This window comes from Manis javanica, chromosome 5 (genome assembly GCF_040802235.1).
Source record: "Manis javanica isolate MJ-LG chromosome 5, MJ_LKY, whole genome shotgun sequence".
Lineage (NCBI taxonomy): Eukaryota > Metazoa > Chordata > Mammalia > Pholidota > Manidae > Manis > Manis javanica.
Genome location: NC_133160.1, coordinates 91,899,177 through 91,926,919, shown reverse-complemented (window position 1 = coordinate 91,926,919; position 27,743 = coordinate 91,899,177). Strand labels below are relative to the sequence as shown.

Genomic DNA, 27,743 nt, shown 5'->3' with positions numbered 1-27,743 from the left:
CTTTCTGAATAGTGCATTTAGGGCAAAAAATAATAATAAAACATACACATTCACTCTTAGACTCACTGGAATTTCAGACATGTATTTAAAAGTTAATGTCTTAGAAAATAAGGTAAGTGTGTCTATTTCAATTACGGGGATGTGGTAGAATTACAGCAGAACTGAGCAAATCTGGCTGGCAGCTGAGTCCTAGGAAATGTCATATGGGGCATTTGGCAGCTACAGGGTAAGAAGCAGAACAATGGCAATCAAAAGGAAGACACAGAGGCTAGGACTCACATCAGACAATGCCACACGCCATCTCCAGAGAATGCTTCCCATCTCCCAGAGCCCTGCAGACAGGCCTCGCCACACCCGAGGCAGAGCTGCAAGGCCCTTCTGCTTGGACTCTTCCCTCACAATGGTTCCCTCACAATGGTTTCTTAGTGCCACATTCACCCACCCACTCAGTCCTTGCTTCTCCTGCATGCCACAGAATCTTCATCACTCCTCACAATGGTACCTCTGCTTACATCTTACAAATTAGAACCCTCTAAGGAGAAGAAACTGCTGGGGAGGAAGTAAGAACCTCTCCAGAGAATGCTTCCAAGGCCTGAGCCCTGCTCCTGAGAAAGAGCCCACGCCTCCACAGACCATTCCAAAGAGGAAGCACAGAGCTCTTGGGTTTGTTCTGTCTTGAAATAATTCTTCAAAGCATGAGTGATTTGACATTTCCAAACCTAACAGGTCGGAGGAGAATGAATGCCTGGGATCTGGGCCTAGGGGTCACTCTGACAAGCGCTAATAAGGAAACCAGCTGGAGTTGATGCCCAAGAGGCACCAGAGACGTCATAATGAACAAGGCCGGGCCTCAGCCCTCGCCGGGTCTAGCTGCGCTGCCACAGGCACATGGCAAAACCTTTCTGGGCCTCAGTTTTCTTCCCTCAACCTGAAGAGGTTGACCAGATGGCCTCTACCACCATTGCAGTGATGTGCTTCTATGATTCTATAGCATGCTCTGCATACTTCATTTCCCCGACAGCCACTGCCACCAGTATTATCCCAACAGCAATAGATCATTTCCAGCCTAGAGAAAAAGACAAAATCTGTGTCCCTCTCTCCCTAAAACAATGTAGACTCTTCTAAATTCTTGAATATTAGATATAGGGGAGCACTACCTAAACCTTTGAGAAAGAATTTAAGAGCTAACAGTAGAATATGTTTAATTTTGTACAGAGGTAAACTTGTGGAACCCACTATTCAAAGAAGCAAATACCAAAATATATGAATATGTGGAATAATTTAATATTTGGACACTAAAGGTCATCTCATACCTATGATATCATTTAGGCTGGCCTCTTCATTTCATAGGTAAGAACAGAGAGATTAAGTAATTTGCCCAAGGACAGCATGCTAGTAAGAGGCAGGCCAAACAATACAACCAGCCAAAAATGATTTAATTATTCCAAAAAGGTATCAGAGGATGTTAGCCAAGTCTGGGATAAGCTCCTAGTCTTTGCAGGCTAATGTCAGAGAGGACAGCCAAGCCCGCCCACGAAGCACCGCTTACTGTTCCACGTGAGCCCAACATGGGATTGACCACTGCAGAGCACGTATGTCTCTGGCTCCCACGTTCACCATTTCCCTTTCCATCCATACCAAAGACAGTACAAGTCCCACATGGCACGGCAGCTGACACCCCTTCTGCAACAGGCCAGCAGCTCCGAAGCGGTTACAAGCGTCTTAGAGGCCAGGCTGGCTCCCCTTCCCTGTCAGTAGCGCCGTACCAAGCCACGGGAAGCCAGGGTGCTGGTGCCAGCCCACCAGCTGAGCAGCACCAGCTGCCCCAAGGACGTCACCCTAGGCCCTCGCTTCCCGTTCTGGCCATCAAGCCTACATCCGTGCCAGTGCAGGGTCTGGCTCTCATTTTCAAAGCTTAGAGCTGGACAGGCCCCAGATATCCAAGAAACCATCTGTTACAAAACCCTCCCTCCTCCAGCTTCACAACAGATCAGGGCATCTGCCACCATCCCCAGTTACACAAGCAGAACTGGTGAGGGCCTTCCAGCAGAGACATGCAGCTCTCACACGCGACTTTTAAGAGGACTCTGCCCAGGCTTCCCCTGTCCAGAATGGGGGGAGCCACCATTTTAAATCAAACATTCTGAAACTAGCACTTCATGTATTCTGTCTGAATACATTGTTATTGTATTCATTGTTAATGGCATTAAATGGTAGAAAAATGCAAAAAACAGAAGATTTCATTTTCTAAAGTCCTATAATTTTGAGTCACTTCTCTTTTACAATTCATGTTTATTCATTCTTTAATAGACACCTCAAACCAACAGTCACAAGTACTAAAGACAAAGTAGGAACAGTCACACTAATAATATACTAATACCCCAGCCCTAAAACAGCATAAACTTATCTTCCAATTAAGAGCAAAACCAGAATAAGATCACACATTCTTTGAAAGCCATTCCATTATTACTATATTTAAATTCCAAGAAACCTCCAAGCAGTTATATTTGCATAACAATAGTCATAATACCCAACACTGATTGAGCATTCACTCTGTGCCAAACAGCACTAGGGTCTTCATACATAAAATCTCACTAAAGTCCTCTTACACTTTTATTATTATCTCCCCCTTTTAAGTGAAGGAGGCAAAATGGAGGGTAATTAACAGCCTAAGGTCACATCTATAAAAAGTGGCAGGTCAAGGTTCAGAACCTAGAACCATGTGACTCTAAAATCCAGTGCTTTGAACATTACCCCACATTGCCTTGGGATCTTCAGAGTATGGAAACAAAAACTAAACTTGCATTTGAATTTATTGAACTGGATCCTTCTGCATTCTAAGAGGTTCAGCATAAAGGAGTGTCCTGAAAACTTACAGGCAAGGAAGGGAAATAGGCACTTATCTACCAAGTCTGTAGCACAGATGCCAAGCAGCCATGCAAAAGAAGGGGAAAGAAGTGAACCATGTGCCCAGCAAGGCTGTGTGTGCCTGTCTCAGACTTGACATTTTTAGAAAAAAAGAGGAGCTAAGGAGATGAGAAGGAGAAAATCATTCTAAATTCTGCAGAGAATGTTAAATAAACATGGCCAGCCCCATACAGCTCTGAGAAAGTCAGTCCATTAAAAATAAAACACTATAACCCTTACAACCTTTCTTTCTTTCTTTCGAACAAGCACAAAAATGCATGAGCACACACACCAAACCCTATTAGTATTAGCCTATTTAAACCTTAAATTTTTAATTCTGCTTATTCTCTTTTGGGGAGTTCATTCGGCAAACATTTGGCTTTACTTATACTTATGTTGCTATGTTTTATTACCAATATCAATAGACTTTCTGTTGGGTAGCAGCTCTTGGGCATCTCATGCAATATCAGTAGTCACAGGCAGCCACAAATTTACTGCTCAACTGAGATCATGAGGATAAAACAAAAAAGACATGGACCACTAGGCATATTTACTAGTGATAATGCTTGGATCAGCTGCACAAGCTTGTGATGTTTATGACATCAGTGAATGCCTTTCCTTTCCTTGCTCTGCCTTTTCTAATTCTTCACTTCAACTTTCATTTCATAGCTTTAGCAAGTACCTATGATGTGCCAGCCACTGTGCTGAATGCCAGGAACACTATGGTGAGCAAAATAAGCTTATCATCTAGTTGGGATGGCAAAAATTAACCCAATAAAAAGGAGTGATTTACAAAGGAGCACACCGAAGGAACAAGATGAGGTATGTGACAGGTCTCAAGCCCTGCCTCAAATTCTGATATTCTTCCCTTTGAGAGATGAGCTTTCTGTCACTATGGGTGGACTACGACAGCTTCAACCATGAAAGGATGGTGCAAATGATGCTCTCTGACCTCCAAAGCTGGGTCACAAGAGGCCATGCACCTTCTTGCTTTTTGCTGGAATACTCACTCCTGGAGCCCTGAACTGCACCGTGAAAAGTCGGACTATTCTGAGGCCATCCTGCAAGGAGGAAGTCTAAGCCACATGAAGGAACCACAGATGGGAGCTCTGGTTAACAGTCCCAGCTGAGCCTAGTCCTTGGGTCATCCCAGTCCAGGCACCACACATGCTCCCAGGTGATTCCAGTGCCCAGCTGTTCAGTTTTCCCACGAGGCTCCCAACATCACAGAGGAAAGACAAGCCATCTTCAGTGTGTCTGAACTCCTGACCCACAGAATCCAAGAGCATAATAGGTTGTTTGACACCAGGAAATTTTGGAGCGCTTCATTACACAGCAGTAAATACCCAAATAAAAGGTAGGGCAAACACTAAAAAGAGGCTGCCTTAGACTGGGAAGTCATACAAGCACTCCCCATGAAAGTAACACTGGAGCTGAGATTTAACAGGTGAAAAGGATTCCAACAAATGGAATGGAGGAGGAGAGCAAAGGAAGAATAAAAGTAGGTGTAGGCACAGGTGCTGAGGTCAGAGGAAGATTGGCCGGCCTGGGCAGGAAAGCCAACAGGCCAGGGCACAGAGTAAGAGAAGAGAAGGCAGGCTGATGAGGTAGGCAGTGGCCAGACCATGTTTGGGGCTTTGTCTCTTACTTAATAGCAGCTAGAAGTTCCTGGAGGGTTGTTGTTTGCTTTTCAGTTTTGCAAAGTAGAGTAAATTTCTGCAGAAGTAAAATTCACCTAAAAGTTAACAGTTAAGAGTTGAATAATGTTCCCCAAAAATTCATTGCAAATCAGTTCATTTCAATTCAAATCAAAACCAGTACCTCAAAATGTGATTTTATTTGGAACTAGGGCCATAGCAGATGTAATTAGTAATTAGTTAAGATGAGGTAATTAGGTGGGCCCTACTCCAAGGGACCTGTGTTCTTACAACAGGAGTCTGGACACAGACATGCACCCACAAAGAATGTTTTGTGAAGGTGAAGGCAAAGATTGGATGATGGGTCTATCAGCCAAGGAGGGTCAAAGATTGCCATAAACCACCAGAAGCTAGGGGCAGGGCATGAGGCAGGTCCTCGCAGCTCTCAAAGGCTCTTTCAATACCTTCATCTTAAACTATGGCCTCAGGAGCAGTGAGATAGTCAAGTTCTCCTTTTTGTATCACCCAGTTTGTGGAACTTTGTTACAGCAGCCCTAAGGAACTATATTAGTTTCCTATATATTTTATATTATATTCCCTAACTATATTAGTCACTGTTCTAACCATTTAAAAGTGTACAATTTGCTATACAATTTTTAGTGTCTTTAAAATATAGTTCAGCCATCACCACTATCTAATTCTAGAACATTTTCATATCCCAAAAAAGAAAAACTGTTTTCTTCTCCCCAGCCCTGACAACTATTAATCTGCTTTCCATCACCATGTATGTGCCTATTCTGGACATTTCAAATGAATGGAATCCTACAATATGTGGCCTTTTGTGTTCCACTTTGCATAGTTTTCAAGGTTCATCCATGTTGCAGAACGTATTGGTACATCATTTCTTTGTATGGCTGAGTAACATTCCATTGGATAAATAAAAAGCATTTATTCACTGGTTTGAGTGGATGGACATTTGAGTTGTTTATTCTTTTTGGCTATTATGAATAACATACTGAGTATTCCTGGACACATTTTATATGAACACCTGTTTTCAATTCTCTTGGGCATATACCCAGGAGTGGAATTGCTAGATCATATGGTAACTCTGCATTTAGCCTTCTGAGGAACCACCAGTATTTTCTATAGCAGCTACACCATTTTCATTACCACCAGCAAGGTTTGAAGATTCCCTGAAAAGTTTTCAGCAAATAAGGTAAATATAAGAATTGTGCTTTGAAAAAAATAATAGAAGCCAATTTTTGTGAAAGAACATGAGTTAGTTTGGGACTGATGGGTCTGACATACCTTCTAAAACATTTAAGTGGTTAAGTCAGGTAGCAAAGGCTCAGAAAGAGGTCAGCAGGCTCTGCAGTTGAAATCTGAGCTTCAGCAGCCATGGGCATGGACAGGATTCCTCAAGAGAAAGTACAGAGTGCAGAAGAAGAGAAGCTTGGCCTGCACTTTCAGGAGCTCTAACATAAGCCATGAGGTAAGAGAAAAATAAGTCTGCAAAAAGGATTAGTATAAATAGAAAGTAACAAAATCATGAAATCAGTGCAATAAGAAAGAGGAAGGTGACTGAGCAAAGACAAAAGAAATTCACTGCACTGTAATAAGCAGCAGATCTCTAGCAAAAGGATCTAATGCTGACACTTTAATAAAGAAAATAAGCACCATTTTCATCCTCTCCGCCTTTTTCTTTCCTTTTTTGGAAGGGGGCATGGTGGTACAGTACAATTGCTTTAGTCCCCAGAGACTGATGTGTAGGAGCTTCAACTTGACCTTTTATCAAAACCAGCAAATAAATGCTTTTCAGTCCGGACATCAAGCCTATCTAACTTAAAGTAGACCTCCATAAGGAAGCTTTGTGGGGAAAATCTGGTTATGTACTTAACAAGTTCCTATTGTTTCACCAAAGCAGGTGGAAGCTGAGAAAGACAGTTGGACACCACTTCAAAGTATCAAAAAGAAATCAACAGTGATAAAGGCAGGAGAATAATCATTCCCTCTACACACCCTCCCCAACAAGGAGGTATTTAATTATAAGGGCAAAATAAACAATGAGAATCCTAACAATAAGCCTATATATATCATCTCCAGTCCCATTTCAAAATCATAATTCAGATTATTTTGTTCCTCAAAAGCCATCGTTCCAGAGATTATAAAACACCCTTTTCATATCAGTCAAGAATGTAGCTAATCCTTTCAGGCCAACATCGCAAGGAACTGAATTTTAACTTTGTATTTCTGTGAGCAAAGGGCTCCAGATTAAACAGACATTGTCTTCAGTTGAGCACAGGACCTGGTCTGGCTCAGGCGGTGGCCTCTTCAGTACAAAGCCACGCCCTTGGCCACCCTGCTCCTTTGGTGACCTACAGCATTAATACAAAATCAGGAAATGTAAAACTGCATCACACTGAATTATTTTTTTTAATATAACACACACAAAATCCCATATTCACTCTATATTCACATCCTTTGAAAGATTCAATTTTATCAATTGACAAAAGAGGTGTCCTCCCAGAGTAAGTTTGGAAATTAGGTATTTAAGGTAAGTCTATCTCAGGCAGAAATCCAATTGACATTAGGACCCTAAAAGATATCTTCTCTTGCTTTATATGAAAACTATGAAACTGGTTCCAGTTACATTACCAAATTGATCACATTAGAAAAAGTAAAATCATTGTCAGTATTAACCACGATAAGCTACATATGTGGTATTTGACATATATGTTATTTCAAAGGTAGTCTTACCCATTTTACAGACAAAAGTCCTGAGGTGCAGAAGCTCCAAATCTTGCCTCTGGTGGCACAGAAATGAAACACAAACCTTTTTTTTTTTTTTAAACCACAGCTAGGACTGTCTCTACCACACTATGCCTTCATAGACCTGATGCGGGAATTTTTAGAACCTTATCACTAAGTACAGATGTAAAACTGCTGCATAAGGATGAGAAAATAAAGTCAAAAATGAAAGATGGTGATCTCCCAGAGGAAAAAGTAATTACTTAATACTCACTAAACAAGTTACATTTTATTACTAAGTTGTTACTTGATTTAGTTTTTTCTTCTTGTTGTTGGGGAGGTATAAAAACTTTAGATGGGGGAGTCATGTTTCAGATATGGGGAGTAATAAAGCAGCAAAAGTGTTATAAAACGCTGTTTCTCATAGTGCGTAAGAAAAAAGTCCTCTCGCTGCTCCTGGTTCAGAGAATCACTTTGATGATGGGACTTGGAAAGGCTGTAAGAACAGTAACTAATGCTGATTAGTACTTAATGGCATAGAGCCACAAACATTAACTTATTCATTAATTCTCACGACAGGTCCCTGAAGCAAGTATGCATAGCCCTCTTTCATAGGGGCAGGAAAAAGCCAGTGTTACGGGAACGATGGCAACCGACTTCCAGTGTGAAGGTCATAAAAACAAAAAGACAAACACCACACTTAATACTTTATTCTCCTAGATAGGAGGCGTGAATCACCATATTTTTAGACACAGCCAGTCACTTCACTGACCCCAAAACAACAATCACTGAAAATGTGTAGCATTCCAGAAGGCAAAATAGTTGAAAGCACTGAAATATAATGATGACAATAATAACACGAGGGGAAGGAAGAGAAAAAGCCAGCGACTGTTGAAGGCTTACAACATGCCAGACCCTGTCGGCGCACCTGACGGGCACTCACTCTCTAGCCTCACAGTGAGAGCGCAACGTCGATGCCCTCCTCGCCTCTGGTGTGGGAACTGAGGGGAGGGGCAGTGCCTGGCATCCCGCCACGGTTGATGACAGACCTCGGACTCAGTGCAGCCCCAAAGGCCCTGCTCTTGACCATGACATCACACAGTAAACAAGGCACAACTCATTTTCACATTTGACCCACAATTACCCGCGAGAGACTGAACTTCACCAAGGAAAGAAACCAAAGTCCCTTAAGGCTTTGCACTTAACCCCGTGCCCAGGGCTCCTTCCTTCACACTGCCACCGGCCTCAGGTGCAATCAAATGCCAAGCCAGATCTGGTCCACTCAGGCTCTAAAATACACATTTATATCTAAATACTCACTTATATTTTAAGTGGCTTCATCCAATCTACTCCCTGAGCCCAATTTCCTCTCGAATATATTTAATAGCTTCACTGGAAATGAAATCTATTAGTACCATTCATTCCTTCTGAAACCATGTATGTAAATGCAGGAAAACAGCATGTCAAAAGTATTACAATATTATGTTTATTTCATAAAATACACATCTTCTCTTAAAAAAATGACCTTGCCAAGTTAGATCTTTATGTACTAAATAAAGTATAAGAGGAAATGTATATTACCATATATATTTTTTAAAGATGAATAGCATGTTTATAAGAAATAAAGCTGTAAGAGTGGAAACACTTCATATCCAAGTATCTCTAAAGGATTTTCTGTAAACCAATTAGTCAATTATTCAAAATCAGTTGTTACTGTATTTATCAACCTGTGGTTTAAGGACTACCCACATGAGAATCACCTGAGGGTGGCTGTTAACAATTCAGGTAAGACCTAATGAATTCTAGTTTCTGTGTGAAGAAATCTGCATCCCTGACAAACAGCCTTAAGTCTCATGTACCTTAAAGTTTGAGAAGCACTGAGCCCCTTCTGTGTGCCATATAGGACAAACGGCTATGCAAAAGGCTTATCACAGTTTCTTAATCAGTCTCCCTCCCCACATCCTTCTTCCTATCCCCACATACCTGCTACTCTCTATACAACAGAGGGTTCCTTTTTTCAAGCATAAATCAAATCATGTCACTTCTCTGCTCAAAACTTTCTAAAGGCTTCTCGTGTCCCTCAGTAGTCACAAGCCCTGAATGATCCCCCGCTTTACCTTTCCTATTCTCCTTTCTGCTCCACTCCACTCCAACAGACAAGCTGCACCTCCCACACCTGGCCCACCTGAGGCAGGGCCTTTGCACCCGCAGGCTCCCTCTAGCTGCACTGCTCTCCTGCAGGTGTCTGCCATGGCCTGCTACCTCACTGCCTTGGGAGTCTTGCCCACAAATCACCAGCATGGGAGGTCTTCCCTGGCCACCATATCAAGAACCACCCGCCTTCCTCCTTCCTGCCTGATTTTACCTATTTAGAACCTACGACTAGCTGACATACATGCTAGTTGACATATTTATCTTTTTAGGTATCTGTTACCCACACTAAAATGCAAGCTTCATAAAAGCAGGGAATTTTTTTTTGTCTGTTTTGTTCTCGAATGTATCTCACTTGGCACATGGAAGTCAAAAAGTATTTACTGATTTATTTGAGCATTTACAATATGTATTCATTCAAGGTATTAATGGAGTGTTGCAGGAACCCAGGGGAGACAGCCACCAGGTCCTTCTGACAGCAGCCCACCTCATCTCAGAGGCAATAACACAAACTGAGTCTGCAGGAGGCAGAGAGAACAGCCTCTCAGAAAAGGAAGGATACCCTACATCACAACTGGCCTGCAGTCTTTAAAACTGTCAACATCATGAAAACAAGAATGAGTAGCTCTTCCATACTGATGGAGCCTAGAAAGACATGACAACTGAGCATAATGTGTGACACTGAACTGGCTCCTTTTGCTATAAAGGACATTATTGGGATAACTAGAGAAACTTGAATGGAGTCTTTCAGTAAATATACACAGGGGTTCTTCTTAATAGTCTTACAACTTTCCAAAATTTTTAATTGTTTCAAAAGAAGAAGAAATAAAAGGGGGTTAGGAAAACCCAAAAGGAACAAGAATTATATGATTAAATGTAATGTTTTAACAACCTGTAAATGAAATGCCCAAGGAATAAAATAGGGACAAAAGAGGTATTTTTTCTAAATGTTTCTATCCCTCTTTCTCCCCATTCCTCCAAGAAAAACTTTGGGCCTATATCATCTTGGCTAAGAATCAGTCCAAATATGGTCATTTTTCTTTAAGTGTAACACAAATAAACCCCGTGGATTGCAGTGGACATTTGTCTGTATAGGCTCTGCAACAAACGACATCTCTCTTCTCCCTATGGAGTAGAGACCTGATCCCCATGAATTGCTGTAACTCAAAACATACTTTTGACATAAAAATAATGATGGGGTTGGAAACAGAAAAAAGTAAATCTTTGGACTGGATTGCTCTTGTGAGCCAAAGAGAATGATTAAACATAAAACAAGGATGGGAAAAACAGCAAAAGCACTAGGTTATAAAGAAACAGATTGGCATAGATTTTTTTGAAACTGGAAGTTATAGGCAGCATGCCTAGAATTTAGATACCAGTATTAAGGACCAAACACTCACAGGTGTCTGCAGCTCCCCTGACAGGTCAAATCTCATCACAACAAACACCACAGCCATAGGAACCTCTGAGTGACCCAAAGTGCACCCAGCTGATGGCCTCCTTAACTCCATAGTATGATATCAAACATTGTTCCCCATTTAAACCCAGAAGCACAAACACACAAAACAAATATACTGAGTGACTACTCACTATCCAAGGGACTCCTCAGAAGGCCCCTGATCTTCCATAAGGTACAAAGCTATTTTTAAAATACAGAAAAGAAACAAAATTAGCTAACATCCAACTTTTCACATCTGTACAATCAAAACATTAACAGGCCAATGAGAGCAGGAGTTTAATGCCATAGCAGGGGAGTCTACGGATAGATACAGAGCGCCTTTCAAATCCCCTATCTTCCTCTGCCTGTGGGGTCTATCACACTCTCTGGTACTGGTTTAATTTGAACTTTCTTCCAAAGCATTGAAGTTGAGAAATTTCTCATTTAAAAATTGTGGAGCTCTGCACAAGAATGGACCCATAGATCAATGGAACAGAAAGCAGAGCCCAGATATAAACCCACACATACATGGCCAACTTTTCACACTGTTTGATAAAGGATCCCTGGATAACAATGGGGAAAAGACAGTCTCTTCAACAACTGGTGTTGGGGAAACTGTACAGCCACATGCACGAGAATGAAATTGGCCTACTGTCTAACTCCATACATAAAAGTAAACTTGAAATGGATCAACAACCTGAATGTAAGTCATGAAACCATAAAACTCTTAGAAGAAAACATAAGCAAAAATCTCCTGAATATAAGCACGAGCAACTTTTTCCTGGACACATCTCCTCCGGCAAAAGAAACAATCAAAAATGAACAAGTGGGACTACATCAAACTAAAATGCTTCTGTATAGCAAAGGACACCATCAGCAGAACAAAAAGGCATCCCACAGTATGGGCAAATATTAGTGAATGACTCATCTGATAAAGGATTAACATACAAATATATAAAAAACTCACATACCTCAACACCCAAAAAACAAATAATCTGATTAAAAAATAGGCAGAGGACCTGAACAGACAAAAAAGAAATACAAATGGCCAGCGGGCACATGAAAAGATGTTCCACACTGCTAATCATGAAGGAAGTGCAAATTAAAACCACAATGAGGTATCACCTCACACCAGTTAGGATGGCCACTATCCAAACACAAGAAATAACAAATGCTGGCAAGGGTGTGCAGAAATAGGAACCCTCCTACACTATTGGTGGGAGTGTAAATTGATGCAACCACTGTGGAAAGCAAAATGGAGGTTCCTCAAAAAAACTAAAACTAGAAATACCATTTGACTCAGTAATTCCACTCCTTGGAATTTACCAGAAGAAAATAAAATCCCTGATTTGAAAAGATATATGCCCCCCACCAAGTTTACCGTCACACTGTTCGCAATAGCCAAGATAAGGAAGCAACCATAGTGTCCATCAGTAGATGAATGGATAAAGATGTGGTACATATACATAATGGAATATTATTTAGTCATAAAAAGAAAAGGAATCCTGCCATTTGCAACAACATGGATGGATCTAGCGGGTATTACATTAAGTGAAATAAGCCAGAAGGAAAAAGACAAGTACCATATGATTTCACTTATATGTGAAATATTTTAAAAAAGCAAAACAGAAAGAACAAAATAACAGTAGACTCACAGACACTGAGAAGTGACTAACGCTTACCATGTAGGAGGGGTTGGGTGGGTTCAGGGAGAAGGTGAAGGGGATAAAGGGGCACAATAATTTGCAATCACAAATATAAATTGGTCACAGGGACAGTAGTACAGCATGGAGAAGATAGCCAATGATTCTGTAACATCTTTCTATGTTGATAGACAGCAATTGCACTAGAGGGGGTGAAGATTTAATAATATGGGTAACTGCTGAACCACTGTGTTGTATATTTGAAATCAAAATAAGATTGTATATCAACAATACATAAATAAATACAAAAAGTGGAGCTCCAAGTTCTCCTTGAAAATGGTTAGATCTGGCAACACAGGTGCATCATCTCTGCTCAACCATCAGCTGGTAGCTCCCCCTACACAGGCCACGAGCATAGTGACCCTTGACCACACTCCCTATCCTTCCCACCTTGGACCCTCAAGGGCTTTATGCCTGGTCCTTCGAAACACAGGAATCTGCAACCCAGCTTTAAAACAGCAGGAACAATAACCATCACCACACATTCAACTCGCTAGGATGCCAAAACTGAGCTTATACATTCTTATGTGTAATGTATCTTACATAATCAGCTCTAATACGACTTCAGAGAAAAAGCATACATTAATATTTGTGTAAATTCCATCCACATTTTTCCAAAGGCATTCTCACAAGCATCACAGACAACGAGGCAAAGTTTATCGTTCTTAACTGAAACCACTTCGCTTTGGAAACAGGAGTGCTTTGAAGTCTCTTAGCTTATCCAAACAAAGTTGTTTTAAAAGGCCTTTAAACAAATTCAAAACTAACCATCATGGTTACATATATTTTCCACAGTGAAAAAGAATAAAAAGAAACATGCAATCATAAACACATATACTGTAATGGAAACAGTGAACATAACTGTCCTAAGCAGTCCAAAGAATGAATACTCCTTCTGAATATTTCCCCATCTTCCAGTTGCCTACTATATTACATGCAACCAGAATAGCTTCAGTACCAGATGGGTTGTCTGTGGGCACACAACCATGCCTATGGATAAGTCACATACCTCTGTCCTCATCAATACAGTGCCAAGAATAGTACTGACACCTCATGGGACTCCAGGGGGATTAAATGAGATAATATGTACAAACAGCACTCAGTGCATACGCATACCACATCATATGTGCCACATAGAACTAAAAAACAATCACTAATGCCCAGCTGTCAACTACTTGATACAGTGGCCTAAATTACTGATACATTATTTTCCTGCGCAAGAGATCCCTATCTCTGCCACAGTTGGCAGGGTGAAACATTGTCTGGTAGTTTTCTTACCAAAACACATTCCATTATTATCAATTTAAGTTGCTGCCAAATCTCAAAATTCATTAATAAAAGTGGTGATTCCTCAAACATTGTATGGTCAACTACCCTAAGAAGTACTTAAGAGAGAAGAATTAGCTCTAAGCCAGTATCCAAGAGATAGAGATTTATCAAAACAATTATCAAGTTTAAAGAATAAAATCTCAGTGCTGTGAAAATGCAGCATTCAAAAAACTCAATGCAGGAAAAGAAAAGTATTATTTCCAAAGGTGGAGCTGTTACTGAATTAATGAATGAATAAATGAATGAACAAATTAGATATGCTGATCACAAACTTGTGCTTTCCTTAAAAACACACACATGTGCACACACACTCTGTTCATAAGTAAGAGTCATTGAACTGTCCTGTCATATTTATAGAACCAGGAAATAGTGATGTTTAAAAATACTCAACTAGCCTTCTCTGAATACTTGCTGTGATGTAGTGGCTACATTTGTGCCTAAATGGATGAGGTGGCCTCTGCCCTCACTGAGTTTAAAATCTACTTGGGGAACAAAACTAAGAGATAAACTATATGGGAACCTCTGAATATCAGCTTAAGAGTTGAAAGAGTGGTGCACCCACGGCAGGCTGCAAACACCCTCCAAATGAATGGGAACAGGGCAAAGACAAAGGAGCCCAGACAGCTAACACTGTAGCTATCATAACCCCCTAAGCTATATACAGCAGAATATATAGCAGAGGCTCAACTCTGCATCCTAGCAAGTTGCACGAATTTATTTTGTTTTGGGGAAATAATAAGACAGGTATTGTTCTGCTCAGTAAATCCCTAATCCTCCTTCAAAACACACAGCAACGCTGCCTTCTCTGAAGCGTTCCCTGTCCACTCCACCCTTGGGCTGACACAGTGCCTCCCTTTCACATGCACATTATTTATAGGTCTTTCCTCCACTGGACTGAGAGCTCCAGAGGTCCAAGAATCATCTGCAACTAGACTGGGCTGTAATCCCAGCTCTGCATGCTCAGTCAACATCCCTGGATTGAAGAACTTAACAGGGAGGACTCCTTAGCCAAGGGGAAGGACCCTATAAACACAGTGCAGGAACCAAGGCTGGACACCAACTAGAAAGGGTGGAGCCACAGATCTGACCCCAAGCTTTCCTGAGCACTGGTGCTGATGGCGAGAGGAGGAGCCTCCATCCTCAGGGAATGTAGAGTCCACTTAGATCACAAAAAGTATCCTGAGAAAGCATTTTAAGTGCTCTATTGAGCCAGTCATTGATTACCAGGAATTTGAAGATGTCCTCCCCTTAAAATGAGGTGTAGTAGTTTTGAAAGGCCCTGCAGGGCTAAGCACATCAGGACCACGTACCACTGGTGCTTAGCATAACGAATAAGAGTTCACTGGGTCAGACCAAGGAGGGAATTAGCTTATGCATAAACCTCAAATGCTCCCTCTTTTGCTCACAGGCTGAGCAACTGCCATCTGGAAGGCTTAGCAGATGAAAGGCATTAGCATGGCTCTGCTGGAATATTTCTGGTGGGCAGAGAACACAAGATGCCAGAACTTAAAAAAAAAAGAAGAAGAAGAAGAAGAAAATTAGATAATTCTGATTACCTCATTTCACCTTTCTTTTCAACCAATCCACACTCAGCGTGCTGTAGATAATTAACTGTTAGAGAAACCTTGCAAATGCTGTGCTGAATCACTGGACTGGCAAAACCTCCACGAGGTCTGCTAATGCTCTGGCCTAAGCCAGCTCACAAGCAGAGAGAGCACCCCTTGCACATAACCTTCCCACCAAAAGATGGCAGAAAAGCGGGGAAGGCTATGTTGAATTTCCCCAAGCCCATCACCAGACTCCCATTAGCTGCACGTTGGTTTCTCGGAAGCGTGGGGCCTTACCATGCCTTTTCCATCCCTGACTCTGTTTCTATGAAATGCACACACACACCTGCATTGGGGCAAATGCAGCGCTCTTGCCTGTGTTTCTGTTGTTCCATTTTGTTTTGTTTTCTGGCATCTTTCTTGCCCGCCTGGGCCTCAGAGTCTCCTCAGCGGCCTGCCCTGCAGGGCCACCCTGAAGGGCCCACCACTTTAAGGCTGGGCCCCACCCGAAGCCAGGCCTGCAGAGGGTTTTCTGCTTTGTTTTGAAACCTCGGGCTATGGAATATGATAGAAATTATCTTCTGACCCATTTCACAAAAGCCCTTTTCCCCTGAAGGGATCCAGCCATTTCAAACTGTCTTGCAGAGATGCTGGGACTCTTCAGAGCCTTCCCAGACGCAGGCGTCTGTTGGTTAAAATCAGAGAGGAGGAAACTGAGTCTCTGGGGGTGTGGGCCATAACAGGCCTCACCAAACCAGGCTTCATGCTGCCTGTTAGATTTTACTTAACTCAGATCACTTGGCTCTGTCCGCTTCTTCAAATCTATGAATGGGCAGAGAAACTGAAGCCCGGATGATCCCTGGGCCTCCCAGCCCATCACACAACCACAGGGAGAGGGGCTCGGCCAGAACGCAGACAGCTCAGACTGTGTTTCCTGGCAAACTGTGGGCTAGCATCTTCAACCCCTTCCAATCAAAAGTTTGTCAGTCCCTGGAGTATGTACCTGTGGTCATCCTGTGTTTACTGTGGGTTCTGTAGCAGCCTGACCAACCCCCCCCCCACTTCATACTCTAAAAACACAGGTGCATGTGTTAGCTCTTCAACATGTTAACAACATGAGCATCTGGATATGCACCCAGAGTTTCAAGAATATAAATCATCTTCAGCCAGAATCAGAATTTAGCAATCCCTGCCCCTCACTAGGTTCCCAGCTCTAGAAGCCTAAAAATGGAACCCTTTCCCTGCGTGATTTAACATCCTTGGGCTTTAAATACAATTACTATATATGCTGTCATCCAAAATGAGTAACTTCCAAAGAGAAAGAGGACACTATAAGCATGACATGGGGACTGCAGGTTTAAACTCAACTGTTGGGGAAAACCAGACCTCCTGAGCAGTGTAAAGCTCCTACCATGCGTGCTCAGGGTACCATCAATATCACATTAATGCATAGCCCGTACTCCTGAAGGTGACTAACTAGTGCAGAATACAATCAGATCCTCACACTCAAATAGTAATGATGATCTAATTATGATGGGGGTTCTCAAGGAAAAGTCCTGGGTAGTCTGACAATACTCCAAGGCTGACTCTGATTTGGGAGAGAATCCCACGTGCCCCAGGGAGAGCAGGTGACAAGGCTCTGTCATAGGGAAGAATTCCAGGAAGAAAAGAAAGGCAGAGGGCTGGAGTGGGAGAGGAGGAAGAGAGGAAGCAGATGCTACAGCTGTGAAGCAGGCACTGGGGGAGGAAAGGCCACAGGGAGAATTTTAGGCTGGACCAAGGGCAGTGGGAGGCCGGGCAGGTGGGGGGTCACTACCAGCATGGAAGTGTCAGGATAGACGGGCGTGGGACAGGACCACTGTGCTCAGGGTACAGAGTGGACCAGGAAGAGGAAAGTGGGAGGCCAAGGGATAGCAGGAGGCCAGCGCCATCCAGAGGACGAAGGCACGGACCAAGGCAGTGGCTGTGTAGACAAACTAAGGAGGGCGGACGTGAAGCAGGTCTACAGGCAACACCCAAGGAGCCCGCACGCGGGTCAGAAGGTGGCCAAGATCCCAGCTGAGCCCAAAAAGACGGGACTACACGTAAGACAGCAAGACCACTTCCTCACACAACCCTCAACTGCCCTAGGCTTGCCTTCTAATCATGTTCACACAGCCTCAAAAGTCCCTGGAAATACTATATTAAAATGGAATGCAAACACCACAGCTACCCTACCACGGTTGCTCCTCACCCACAAATCAATGAATCCTTCAACAATCTGAGCAAGACAGGTTCACCTAAACAACTCAATATTCTTAGTGTTTGCCGTGACCACTTCAGTTATGTCCCCCAATAATACAAATGAAGACAAAGTTATTAGAGTTCTGGGTGATACAGCAGATTTGCCTTTCACCTTTAGAGAAGGTATTCAAATCTCAATCCTTTCTGGGATTATATATCTGCAAAATCCCTTCTGGTCCTAGTTCATCACTTCGATAAACAGCATTAAAAATGACTGGTAGTTGGGGGTGGGGGAAAAGGGAGGGCTGTACAGCACAGAGAAGACAAGTAGTGATTCTACAACATTTTGCTATGCCGATGGACAGTGACTGTAATGGGGTTTGTGGGGGGGACTTGGTGTAGGGGAGAGCCTAGTAAACATAATATTCTTCATGTACTTGTAGATTAATGATAACAAAAAAAAGGGGGGGGATTATTCTCTGACAAGATAAAATTAACTGCAAATCAACGATTACTGCATGCTTTACATATACTTAATTTTGATCCTTAAAAGGGTGTCGGATGATGAGCTACGGAAGTACATTTTTCTGATAATATTTCTTTCTCTTAAAAAAAAAAAGCAGTTCCTGTGTGGTGATCTCCAATAGGTTCTTCACAATGGTATAAAGGTCATATCAAAGTGTGGACAAAGGGTTTGTTTGTGTTTATACAGAGGATCAAAGCCTAATTTGGCTACCCAGAAAATGAATTAAAATATAATACGAAGAAGAACTTCCAACATCAACATCCTCTGGAAGAGTCATTCCAGAAGATGATCATCAAAAAACTTCAACAAAGATCCTGGCGCTGTTGCAGTTGTAGCTGCATTCATCCCGCCAGTTCCTGGACTTGCCATTGGAATGAAGAAGGAGATATCTAAGCTGGCCTGTGCATACAGTAACACAACAAATTTGACTGGATCTATATTGTCGGAACTCAACCAAGAATTAGGAGAAGTGCAACTTGCAGCGCTCCAAAATCATGCGACTATAGACTATCCACTGTTAAAAGAACATATGGGATGTGAACAGTTCCCAGGAATGTGTTGTTTTAATTTGTCTTATTTTTCTCAAACTATTCAAATTCAGTTAGACAATATCCATCATATTATTGATAAGTTTTCACAAATGCCTAGGGTGCCTAACTGGTTTTCTTGGTTTCAGTGGATATGGCTGGTAATTGTAGGTCTGCTTTTGTTACGTATCTGTTTTCCTATTCTGTTAATGTGTGTACGCACACATTTAATTAGTAGTTTGTTAAAACCTATACATGCTTATGTTACTCTATGAGAAGTTATGTCAAAGAAATAATCAATCTTCCCATGTTTTCTTCCGTCTGCTACTTATATAGCTTTTCTTCTTCCTTCCTAATTACAATCCTTTAGTAGAATTTGTGCCTCATATCGAAAATTACCGAGTACCATAATTCTTCCAAGTGGTAAAGATACCTCAAGATAAATGCTGGGCATAGAAGCCACAGGGCATGAATCTGCAAAGAAGTAAAAAGCTAACCTTTTTAAAGAATATTGCTTCTTTCTCACTTACCAACTTTACATCTCCCTGTATGGCCCCGGAAGACGGCTGGTTAGCCAGAGACGGGTAAGATTCCTCAAAGGAGGAACAACCTAAGACAGGCACAGTCACAGGGGGGCCATCAGGTGAGAAATTGGGGATCAACAGAGGTGAGGCTTAGAACCTCACTCCCCGTTTTGAGAGAAATCTTCCTCATCCGTGGATGTTTTGTTGCCCTTGTCTAGCTTGGATTAATACTTAGTCTATAGGCACAGACCTGATCATCTACATTGCGCTCTTACAGCACTAAATTATGTTTTCTACCTTTATCTTGCATCTACCTACCACTTCAGCATTTTATTTAAAAAATAAAAATAAAAAAAAAAGGGAGAAATGTGGGATTCACATATAAATCAAGTATAAAAATCAAATGAATAATCATATCTGACTTGATTGTTTATAGTTCATGATGCGTGATCAAAACCGAAAGTTTCTGTGATGACTGCCCTTGCACTGTTCACCATGGAAGAACTTATTCACTATTTAAGAACTTGTTCACCATGTAAGAACTTGTTCATTATGCTTCAGAAGACTGGAGACTGTTGAGAATTAGGCTTGGGGTTGATTAATGATTGTGCATTGAGTCCCCTATACAGAATTTTATTGTTGTTAACAACCATTTGATCAATAAATATGAGAGATGCCCTCTCAAATAAAATAAAATAAAATAAAATAAAATAAAATAAAATAATAAAATAAAATAAATAAATAAAATAAAATAAAATAAAAAATGACTGGTAGGTACCCTTTGAGAGAGTCTGATTAATAAACTGAAAGCCATCACATAGGTTACAATGGCTATACCACCTTGTCCCATTACCCCAAAAGACTGAATTATAGTGAAATACATCACAAATAGGAAACAGAATAGTGTCCGGCCTCTTCAGTATTAAGCCAAGAATTCTGTGCACCCAAGAATACTCGATCACGGTAAAAATCACTGACAACTTATATTCACTTCATACCCCCCACTTTGCAAAGTTTCAGCTTTTTTCAGTGACCTTGACAGCACAAGCAGTTAAATGTGCACAAAGTATCAAGATTTGACACAAAGGCTCAAGTGGCAGGGAATGACAGAGCTCCTCTGTAACTTCATCTCTAAGCAGATAGGTACAAAGGGCCTTTGCCCTCCCCTACATAAACCAGCAAAGGAAAACTGATGGGGGACAAAATCGGGATTATAGTAAATCAAGTTTCCCCAAGAGTGCCATGTCCCCAGATTTTCAAGTTTTCACTTCAAATACTCAAATACTGTCAACTGATATGTATATAGACCTTTTCTTGTAAATGTACTGTAATTGTATTCTTCAAAACACAACCAATTTGTTAAATGTGATTTAATTTGTAAGCTATTACAAAGTATTTGATGTAAAAAAAGCCTCCAAAGAGGACAAAAAAAAAATCCGTTGTTTGATGCTTTAGCGTCATTTGAATTTTTAAATTTACTCACCACCCCCTTATCCTACCAGACATACCCCAACTCACTCAAAAACAAAGGGTCCCAGAAAGAGTTCAGGAAACACAAAGAGAGATCTGTGGCTTTGGGAGGAAGGAGTAGCCTGGACCTATAAAATGGTGTCAGAGATAAGTCTCTACAGATGAAGACCAGATAGAGTGAGAGAATTAAAGGAGTAAAAGAATTATAAACCCAACTGGAGGGAGTGGGAGAAGAGACAAAAGATACCCGTTCTTTGGAAAGCCCTCTAGGTTAGAACTGGAACAGATGACACAGTCAAGACCATGCACTGCTTAGTATCAGAGTTCTGGGTAATAGAGCAAATGTGTCTTTTATCTTTAGAGAAGGTATTCAAATCTCAGTCCTTTCTGGGATTAAACACCCTCAGGGAGAGAGGTGAGAGGACAGGAGCACAAGCAGAGAGAAAGCCAAGTATATGTCCACTGCCCCAACTCCCCACTGCCAGTCCCCACCCCTGCTCCCACACATCTTTCTACATCAGAGAAGAGGGAAAAATTAGTTCCCATTTGGCTAATGATTGCCAGTTAACTAAGCACTCACATTTTCTCATTTAGTCATTTATGCATTCCAAACAATTTGTAGGATGCCTCCTGAGAGCCAGGCCCTGTCAAGACAGGGGATGAAACCCCATTCAGGTGCTGTCCCACCAGGACCTCATAAGCCAGTGGGAAACAGGCCCCTAATTCAATCAGTATCAAAAAAGTCCACTGTGGCAGGCACACCCTATGGAGGTACAATTTCAATAACCTGACCTTTACATGAGCAAAGGATTTATTAACTATGTCTATCTATTCAATGTTGTTTAAAATGATCCCAATGGTGGACATAGCTAGAAAGAATACAAGCCATATGATGTAACAGCTTGTAAAACTCACAATTTCATAGCCAGCTTGTATGTTAACCATTTAAACCCACCTTTGATTTATCCTTTAGAAAACAATTTGCTGTGACTCCAAACACCATCAGGTGGAAAACAGGATGTTAAAAGGGAAAAAAAGACTATAAAACAAAGCAAAACAGAGTAGAGTGAGTGCCCAGAGCCATTCAAATGTAAAGGCACTATGCCAGGCTGGCACTCTTCAGCTCAGGCATCTGCAGCCTCCTCTCTATATATGCCATCCAGCTAGCCAGAAGAAAAATATCTGAACTCCTTTTCAGTATTATAATAGGTTTTGGTTTATTAAAACTATTTCTTTAGATCTGTAAAGAATATATTCTAAAGGACTAAACATCTAAATGGGGTATAGCTAAAGGGCAGGTAGGAGTAGAGGCAGTTTAGCAAAGAGTTCCCAAAGGCTGTAATTCCAGAACCAAGTCTTATAAGAACAATTAAAGCAGTGCTAGCAACAGCTAACCAGGCCCTGAGACAAGCGCCTTGCACCCATGACCTCTTTATTCTTTCCAACTTCTTATGGTAGATACCATACCTTTGGGAGACAGATGGAAATGGCAGAAGCGTTACTGAAAGTGAGGTAAGCACAAAGTTACAGAATCAGGAAACATCAATAAGTTCATGATGCACCAGTACCCAAGCTCCAATTTCCGCAGGGTGATGGGAAGAGAACCAAGTGATACCTGCCTACACCAAAGACTGTGCCACAGCAGAGCATTCCTGAACTTGGAGAACCTGAACATTTCATGGAGGACATCAAATATGCCTACCCCCTTGCTCCATACAGGTATGGCTGGGAACCGAATATGAATGAAGGTGAGAAACAGGCAAGGCCCCTATAAAGGAGTTTCGCTTTAATGCTGTCCAAATTAAGAGCCATTTAATGTGCCACTAGAGAAATATCCCTGCCATAGAGCGGGGAGAATGGAGAGCTGGGGAAGGATGGGAGTACAACGTATAATACTGCGAGTGAAGTGGTCATAACCTGAACCAAGGCAGGGACAGGTGGTGGGGAGAAGAATGAGAGCACGTGCTGATCAACAGGAGTAAGCAAGTACTTCTGCTTGCAGACTCAGGCAGGGTCAGAGATTTTAACCTGTTTAAAAGCTAAAAGGTTAGCCTTCCAGTTTCATGGATGCTGGCAGGAGACATAAAACTCTGGGTCAGAGACAAGAGACAGTTTATCACTCACAGCAACAGTAGAAGCCGGTGTCAGCCTCTGTGCCAGTTCCCTGCGCAACAATTCCCACAGGACAGTGCAAAGAGGGCTCATACAGTGAACTGCACTACAAGTTCAAGAGGACTCCTGAACTTGGGGAACCAAACAGTTCTTTCATGGGCATCTATCTTCCAAGGCTTCTCACTATACAAACATCCCTGGAAAGATAGTCCAGAACAAAGGCGTCAGTACCTCAGCTCACAAGATGTGCAGAAGCACAAGAGCCGTAAAGAACTGTTTCGCAACATACTCTACCTGTGAGGAAACTAAGACTCAAAAAAAGCTTAAAATGAGTCAGGGTAATATAGCTAGAAAGTACCAGAAGTGGGATTTAAACCCAGACTTTACAACACCAAGTCCCACTGCCTTCCACTATTCAAAATTCTGTTACATAAAACATAGTGACCTGTGATAGGGGTCGGGGGAATCGGAACAATAAATAGGTCCTCCAGGCTTTCCCGGAGGTTGTCAGCCACCCGGGCAGGAAACAAGGTACATGCTAAGGCCTGGTAACTCTTCTTTAAGGATAGAAGTTCTCCTAGTCGTACAGGTTTCAAATCTCAAATAGTAGAACAGAACTAGGCTGTGGCAAAAGGCAACAGTCGTGTACCTCTATGTGGTAGGGAAAATTCAACTTTTGTTAACAAAAGCAAACAAATGGTTTAGTTGGCTTCAAAGGTACAAAAACAGGTTCAGCAGCACATGCATTTCGGTCTCCCTAGGCCAGCTGGAGAGGGAACCCTGGTCCAAGGTTTCTTCACCCAGGTCCCAAGGTCCCAAGGCACCTGAGCAGTCCTTGTCAGACAGAGAAACCCTCTCTCATGGCAGAGAGCTCCCAGTTCTCCCTGAGAAGCCTCCATGCTGTGCACCACCACCACCACCACCACCACCACCACCACCAGGTTCCTCTTTCAGGAGTGAAAGACACAGGTGGTACTTACCACACAACAAATGGCAGAACCCATTCACCTTAAAAGGATCACCCACTTTATATGCACTTACTTAAGCCCCTGGACGACTGCTTACTGCACACAAAGTTCCACACAGCCCAGCTCCAGGGAGCATCATGCACATCCTGGGAGTTTTACAGTTCACAACCTGTGTAACTCCACGCAGCAGCCCTCCAGGACAGAGGAGTCACACCCACAGACACTTGCCCACTCAAACCCACTTCTTGATCTATGAATTTTTTTTACTTAATCCATGAATGCCTAGATGCCATCAGCCATCATGGATGTCAGTTGATGGCTGCAGGCAATTCTTTATTTTCACATATCACTAAATGAATGAAAAATATTATTTAGCATTTGGTTCTGACTAAATGCCAATAAAATTCATAGTGGAAACACAGAAATAGGGTTTCAACATCTTATCTCATGTATTTGAGTTCTGAGAGTCCTGTCACCATCTAGAATCTTAACATCAGGTCTAATTACCATATAAACATATTATTCTTTGGATGGAGGAAAGAAGCAAATACCTATTGCAGATAATAAGTAAATACACTTTTACAGATATATTACAAAGAAAACACAGAAGATATAGTTCTAAACAAATACTCTCACTTGGCTTTCATCTGCTGCACAAAAGTTAATTATAAATGCTCCTCTAAATTGCTTAAAGTATCTTGGAGGTGATCTCAGTGTTATTCTCCAATAAGCTGGTTAACTAATTGCTTGAAAACAATTCATTTTGCAAATATCAAAAAGCAAACAAATTCCCTTTACCAGTACAATTCATCAGATCAAGGCTGTGTCTGAAAGGTGCTCTTCTGGCCCCAGCCCACTGTCTCGGTCTAGACTTTCCCACCTTCTTTCAGGGACAGATGTCTGCCTAGGCTCCTAACATTGTGTGCTCTCCTCCCACAGCCACCAGAAATCCTGGATTCTGTTGCTCTGCACTCCCAAAATCAACCACTCACACATGTCAGTTTCACATCTCACCTGACTCAGGATACAATCCTTGGTAAAGATGCCCTGATCTCCCTTGGTTCTCTGGCATCACACTGGCCAGTGGCACAGATATGAAGTGCCTGAGAAGCCCTCATCAGGCTTAAAAACCTGCGAAGCTTGTGGAGCCACCCACCATTGTTGCCTTCCTATTTGTAGGTGAGTCCCAGGTGACTATGTTCTAAACAGGACCCCTCTGAATACTGTTAACTGGATGAGCACTCAATTTACATATAATAAACCTGTGTCTGGCCTTGATCTGCTGTTACCCTTTTTTACAAGGTAACAAAGTAGACTGTTACTGTTTCACCAAAGCCAGACACTCAACTCCTGGGTGAGAAACCAAGGACTTTATGACTCACAGCACAGCAGGCAGCATGAGCGTCATGTCCGTGTCCATCCTCCTCTCCCCAAAAGTCCCGTTGGGGGGACACGGAGGGGCCCAGATGGAGGCTGCACGAGCTACATGGGCTGCACAATGTCTGCATCACAGCTGAGGGCCTGTGCTGAGGGAACCTGCTGCTTTACCATAAGTCGTGAGATTGCTCTTTGCTCCAGAGAGAGACATTACTTCATCCTTCAAGGTTGCTTGCTGCAAACACAACCCTAAGAAATGGCCCAGGTGAAGAGCATTCTCGGCACACCCAGCAAGACATGCAGACCCACGAGGGACCCAGGGAGGACTGTCGCCCAACAAAGCTGTGTATATCCCTGGATTTACACAACTGTCCCTCTGGGGTTTGCGGTCCCAGCAAGTTCTCCACTTGAACCCCCACTACACTCTTCGTGTCATGAGTACAAAAGCAGCAGCGTATGCCCCCCACTGGAAAGGTGCTTGAAAACACCCCGTAATCGAATTGTTTAGTCTGACAGCACACCCCTCCTCAGGACAGTGGCCAATCTCAGCCCTGCTTCTCTTCTTCCTCTTTCTCACCTCCTCCACCTTTGGTAAATTATCTATGTTCAGAAATGCACAAGAAATGAAAAAATAAACTAATAGTGGACAGAACAAAAGTTAGTCTCAATCTGGGCAAAACTTGAGTCCCAGAAATCTTTATCCATCCAGTTGAAGAGAAAACATTTAGGGTAACAGAAAATGAAAAACAATGAGACAAAGTTCCACTTGGTGAATAAATGCCCCCACTCTGAGAAGCACTAACTTCAGGGAGAGAGGCACCCTTCTTCATGGTAACATTGATGATTTTCAGATTTACACTTTTTATATTCCATACAGTGAAAAACAATTTAAAATGCCAGATTCCTTGAGGTTCAACAACCCATAAACACCATTTGTAACAAAAACTTGTAAGCATGTAAATATAAACTTGATTAGAAAATTTGTAAGTCATCACAATAAAGTGTATATTAATAATTAAACAAGTTCAAAAAATACATACTTGTGCATAACAAATTTTTGTGGAGGGACCCAGATGTATGCTAATGTTCCTAAGCTAAGAAAACTTTTTTTTCCAAATAACTTATTTCAATGAATAATTATTGGATACCTACCATATTTTAGGTATTTTCCTATGTATATTTACTCATGCTGTTTTATTGGAACTGTAAAGTTCTGCATATACTACCATTTTTTTAAAAAACACAAACCCAGGTAGGTCTGAGGCCTCAAAATGACCCTGTAGGTAATAAGACATGTGAAATGCGGGCGTTTGTGTTGTAGAAACAGAGGACCGAATAGGGCATGCCAGGATGGGCATGGTGGACAGCTGCAGCTAAGCATGAGAGGAGATTAGGGTCCAGGAGAGCGGGAAATGGAGCAGCTGCCCTGGCTAGAAAACCCGTAGACAGATCCCATTGCCAAAGGAAAGCATGGAGGTTCAACCTCTCGCAGTGGGTGAAAGACAAAAGAAAATAAAGCTTGGCAAGAGTGAGAAGTTCTATTATATGAAGTGCATTTTACTAACAAGGAAAGTTTATACCAACAACAGTTTTCCTGGTTATAATGGACCAAAAGCCTGCCCCTGCCCTCAGAAGTAATCTAGTCCCCACTGAGGGCTGTGCTGCTCCATCTCGTCAAGTCTTTACAACTATCCTAGAGGTATACCCACTTTTTGCCTAAAAGGAATAGTTCAGAGTGATGAAGTAATTGTTCATGGTCACACAGCTTGGAAATGTCAAGGCCAATATCTGAACCCAGTCTCACTTGTAACTGTTATGTTAAGCAGGGCAATATTCTCTGCCTAGCATGGTGGTGGGAAGGGGTGGGGATAAATTGTAGAAATAAAGACTAAATGTCCCACTTTTAAATATAATCTTGTATATCTGGAGAGTATCAGTGCAAAACAAATAACAAGATTAATTCCATGGGTATCTGCATTCACTAAGAAAACGACCAAATAAGACATCTGTGGATCCATCACTTAATCACCACAGAATCTTTGATCACCTAATAGCTTGTTTAAATGAAATATGAGCAGTATTAGAGATGACAAAGAATTTCAAATAATACCTATGCCATTGACCTTAATTTATTCAACATGCAACTTTATGTGCAAATTAATTGGAAGCCTTTGCATTTCTGCCAACTTAAAAGCCACATATGGAATCCATATGAAGCAGGAGTTTTTGAATCTGCTCATTCCAAAGTACAAGAGTAATACGTAATAAATAACCTGAATACTTACTTAACATAAATAAGGTTGATGTGAATCAAAATGACTGCACCAAAACTGTTTAGCAGAACCAAATGGAGTCAGAGTGCTGGGATTTGGAAACTTGGACCATTCTGCGTGCACACAGCCTACAGACAGCACAGGCCAAACACCGACTTCATCCTAGGTCAGTGCATAAACAGCAAACAGATGCCTTCTCCACCGTCCTCAGCAAGACAATAAATTTGCAAGGACTCCCATTATATCCTCTGTACACTCTCCCCATGCAACTAGAGTCCCCACT

General features: G+C 41.9%; 1 protein-coding gene across 6 annotated transcripts in view; it reads right to left on the bottom strand.

Moving 5' to 3' along the window:
• TSPAN5 (tetraspanin 5) overlaps nt 1–27,743 on the bottom strand; it is a 156,866-nt gene that overhangs the window by 113,076 nt on the left and 16,047 nt on the right. The window contains exon 1 of one of the 6 annotated variants that reach the window (XM_073237270.1): nt 280–6,013. The exons of 3 other annotated variants lie outside the window; for them this stretch is intronic. In XM_073237270.1, coding sequence (XP_073093371.1) covers nt 280–468 — 189 coding nt within the window. In that variant the 5' untranslated portion in view covers nt 469–6,013. Of the gene's footprint in view, nt 1–279; nt 6,014–27,743 lie in introns of those variants that run through there. 2 more of the 6 variants (XM_073237272.1, XM_073237269.1) reach the window with 2 other exon arrangements.